Source organism: Oncorhynchus tshawytscha, linkage group LG33 (genome assembly GCF_018296145.1).
Source record: "Oncorhynchus tshawytscha isolate Ot180627B linkage group LG33, Otsh_v2.0, whole genome shotgun sequence".
Lineage (NCBI taxonomy): Eukaryota > Metazoa > Chordata > Actinopteri > Salmoniformes > Salmonidae > Oncorhynchus > Oncorhynchus tshawytscha.
The window spans coordinates 41311222-41315593 of record NC_056461.1 but is presented as its reverse complement, the minus strand read 5'-3'; the positions used below and the strand labels follow the sequence as shown (position 1 = coordinate 41315593).

At 37.0% G+C, this 4372-nt stretch overlaps 1 protein-coding gene across 1 annotated transcript; it reads right to left on the bottom strand.

Annotated features, from left to right (window-relative positions):
• Window positions 1-215: 215 nt before the first annotated feature.
• LOC112235958 (GTPase IMAP family member 4) lies at window positions 216-3697 on the bottom strand. The gene is made up of 3 exons (XM_024404514.2): window positions 3400-3697; window positions 2806-2877; window positions 216-2112 (listed from the first exon to the last, which is right to left on the bottom strand). The coding sequence occupies exons 1-3, from the start codon at window positions 3425-3427 to the stop codon at window positions 1157-1159; spliced, it is 1056 nt and encodes a 351-aa protein (XP_024260282.1). The 5' UTR covers window positions 3428-3697; the 3' UTR covers window positions 216-1156.
• Between the last annotated feature and the right edge of the window lie 675 nt (window positions 3698-4372).

Genomic DNA, 4372 nt, shown 5'->3' with positions numbered 1-4372 from the left:
ATCAACCAATCGTGAAAAAATAGAATATTTAAAAAAGAAGATCACCTCAATAGTACTGCCCCGTGTGCTCACAGACACCATAACGGGAACTACTGTATACAGGGATGCTTTCTCTATCATTCTCTTTGGTACGAACACACACAATAGTGGCAGTTGGATGCTGTGGGTGGGTTATAGGTTGTCTATAGACTGTGGCTTCAATAATGACACATAAACCTACCCTATTTGTTTAATAAAAAATATCAATTTATCTGAATTTGCAGACCTGTAAATCATGACAAATTGGTGTATGTTTGATCTGAAATATAAAAAGGTATTCATTCAATTCAAAATTACAAACATTTCATATTTTCCCTCTGATCAAACCAAATCAATTTGCACAATTCCCTCAGTTCCCCAATTTTTTTGTTATGCTTTTTTGAATATTTATACAGAGTCAATAACAATAGAAATAGAAGACTAAGAAATAAAAATGACATTTTAATATATTAGTCACAATACCAAAGTAAAAACATCATAAAAAATGTACATAGAAATGTTTAGTTATTTTTAAACTCAGAGTGCAGACAAATAGCCTTCTATCTGCTGGACCTTTTCATTGAAACTGAAATCAATAAGAAACCATTAGTGAGCACAAGCTGTTATTTTGGGTTCTGGTTGAGTACAAACATTTAAACTAAGCTGACGTGTCTTAATTCAACGTGTTTCCTTCAACTTTTATTTTCATGCTGTTTTTAAAAAAATGTACTCATCTTGTTTACTCCTCTTGTTTACTCCTCTTGTTTACTCCTCTTGTTTACTCCTCTTGTTTACTCCTCTTGTTTACTCCTCTTGCGTTTGTTGTTTTATATGTTAAAAATACAGGCTCAGATTGTATACTGTATGATAATGCTTCACAATAAACATATTTAAAACATAACAATTGAACCAAGTTCATGAAGCATTTATAAGATGTATTCTTCAAGAATGAATGGTTATATTGATTCATTTAAAAGTCCACAAATGTATGTACTGTACCGATCCCAGATTTCCCCTTTTAGGTCTATTTAAGGGTTTCAAAAGAAAGCATCTTGCTTGAATTCTTCCTCAGATTAAAGCAGAGAGTTTTGATGTTGAACCGTTTTCACATGTTTACACACAACCCCTCCAATGTTAATCATTCAACACTTGATTGTGTGAGATGGAGGTCTTGTAACTTGCTACAAACGTCTGTTGATATTTCTTTGTTAAGTTGTATTTGTTCTGCTTCCTCTCTCACAGCCCTCAACTTCATCTCATAATAAAGTATATGTTCAACGATCCACGGGACCCTGTTTTGCTCCAGAGATTTCAAGTCTTTAAGTTTATTTTCTTTGTCTTGAAGTGACTCCTTTAGCGCCTCAATGTCTTCCCGTAGAGTCTTACTTTCCTCCTGGTATTCGAGAGGCAGTTGGTTCTCTTGGTCTTGTAGCTTCCGTAGCTCTTCTTCATAACGCTTCCTCAACTCTTCCTTCTTGTGACAAATCTTTCTCTCCACCTCCTCGTACATGTTGTTGGTGTAGTGGTCTTGGCCATTTACTGCCACCATGTGGTCAATTTTCTTCAGGAAATCCAGCACTTGTCCCCTGTTTTCCACCTTGGTGTTGTCAAAAACATGGTACCTTCCACCACACTGGTCCACAAGTGTCTTGAGATCTTCCTGAGCTTCATGGACATACCGCTCAATGCCGCCATCATCCAACTCATCTCCATGGGTGAAGAGGATCATGGTATACCTTTCAGCTTCTTCTCCAAACAGCGCCCTGATTTTCTTTACCGCGTTCTGTTCCTCTTCTGTGAAAGGGCCCACATCTAAGACCAATACGATTGCGTGGGGACCAGGTGACGTCATGTTGATACATTTACTGATCTCTGTCTTCAAGTCACTGTCAGGACGGTTAGTGTCAAATATACCAGGTGTGTCCACTATCACTACCTGTCTCCCTGCCACCTCTCCTGTCTCCTTGCAACACTCTTGTGTCACAGATTTGCTAGATTTGGCATCTCTGAAAGCCTTCCTCCCCAGAATGGTGTTTCCTGAAGAGCTTTTCCCAGCGCCTGTCTTCCCCACCAGCACAATCCTGGTCACAGACACTACAGGAGAGAACAGAGAACATATGAAAAACTGTCACATCATGATTTCCAATCAAATAAGCAAGTCTTGCTGTTGTGTTTTTAAAACACTACTTAGTAATGGGTCTCCCATTACAAATGTAAATGGAGATAAATAATCATTCCTCTTCACTACTGGCTGCCATCTTGAAATGTGGATAATCAACACACAACAAATATAACTATTTGATTAACCTTTTACTGCAGTGGGCTAAATCAGGGACACACTGAGTGTTTCTTGGAAGTCTTAAACAAATCTACTTTGAAACAAAAGTCTACACCTCACACACACGGTTAAGGGCTTAAATACACCTCACACACACAGTTAAGGGCTTAAATACACCTCACACACACAGTTATGGGCTTAAAGAAAATAAGACACCTGTACCATGTCAGAAATAAAGTAGAAATGTATTCAAGGTTGAGTTTTCATCCCAATATTACACTTTATATACATCACAGAAGACTGAAATATAACAACGCCCTTTGACATAGAAACACCAGATTTTTGGCTGTTTTAAAAAATATATATGTTTATTAATTATGAAATAGATCAATAATATTCCACCCATGATGCCACTAGATGGTGATTTAGTCATTTGACTGCAGGAAAGTGCTACATTATTGGTAAATATTCACTTATTAGATATTTCTTAATAAAAGTTTTCAACTTACTGTTTGGACCTTCACCTTTGGAGTTTCTTCTTCTACCCGGAGTCTGTTTGTCTGTGTCTTCATCCTTCCCCACTACAGAATGACACATTGAATACATCACATAAAATACATACTGCGATATTAACAGATCATTCAAACCTCGTGTCTGTTATACACTCATGTTCATGTAGGGATGGTAGGTAGCCTAGTGACCACAGTCAGTTTAAAACCTTGAAAGTTTGAAATAAATAAAAAACATCACACTGTAAATGAGTTTTCCCTACGCTACTTCCTATAATGTTTCCCAGTTGAGGTGATACTGCCTGAGTTTTGGAACAAATAACTTTAATCTGCAATGATGTGGTTATTCATTCTCTCTGGACTGTCTAACTAATAGAACAACTGTCCAAGACAGGGATGGAATATATTCATTCTCCTAAAATAAAAATACCCTTTGTTTTTACAGCAACTTAAATTAAAGTGAAAGTAGAATGACTTGGAAGTACACGATGTTATATAAGTAAACTGAGGTGCTCAAAAACATCTTTAAATGTTCACAAAAATAGCTAGCAATCCGGTGTCTATTGTTGGCATCATTAAATTAAGTGAACTTACAGGTTTTTGTTAAGTTTGATGAAGCCATTTTGTCAGATTCTTCCGGTACCGTCTCCTACGTTAACGACGACCTCCCCTCTGCTGTTCAGTCAAAGCCACGCCCATTTGAATCGAGGAAGTAGAAACACACTTCAACAAGAATCACAGAAAAAATATGAGGGTGAACGGGATCGCATGAAACAGTCACCCCTTCAATAAATCCTGAACCAGACCATAGTTATGGACTATTATCAACGACTAAAAGTTTCAATAAACTAGAAGAGTTATTGTTTAGTTTCTGTACCGATCCATGCAAAAGCTGCCAAACCTTGTTCAACATTTCAGCTCTGAACACAGCCTTCATATAATGAGTAGCAGTATAGTTAATGATTGGCAATGAGAGCATTATGGCTCAAAGGAAACATACTTTATTAGTTTGTTTCAAAGTCTACATAAATGGAAGATGTAATCGGTAGGCCAAATGCTATAGAGTGATTCAGTGTGAACTCATAGTTAAATACAAAGGTAGAGAGATACGCATTTCATCTGTACACTCTTAGAATAAAAGGTGCCGTAATAAACCTTAAAGGGTTCTTTTGCTGTCCCAATAGGAGAATGCTTTTTGGTTGTAAGTAGAAGACTTTTGGTTCCAGGTAGAACCCTTTTGGGTTCCATGTAAAACTCTTTCCTCAGAGGGTTCTACCTGGAACAAAAAAAATGATTCTCCTATGGTGACAACTGAAGAGGCCTTTTTGTCAAAGACTGTATGTAGTATGACTCATTATGTACACATATTTTAATACAAAGGTAGAGATATAATCATTTCATCAGATCATTAAAATGTATCATTTCATGACACAAGTGCTGCAGGTTCAGTTTCATGAACAATGAGTTATATACAGCTCTATCAACAAAAAGACAAATTAGGGGATTAGGGTCAAGTGCCGTGAGCATAATCCATAGCAAGAGCTTCATGAATAGACATCATCAACAC

Bases quoted from the DNA above. Each gene is read 5' to 3' on its own strand.
- LOC112235958 (XM_024404514.2), bottom strand. From the start codon at position 3,427: ATGGCTTCATCAAACTTAACAAAAACCT. The intron at 2,878-3,399 runs GTAAGTTCACTT...GTCATTCTGTAG, and splicing joins ATCAAACTTAACAAAAACCT to TGGGGAAGGATGAAGACACA. The intron at 2,113-2,805 runs GTAAGTTGAAAA...TCTCTCCTGTAG, and splicing joins CAAAGGTGAAGGTCCAAACA to TGTCTGTGACCAGGATTGTG.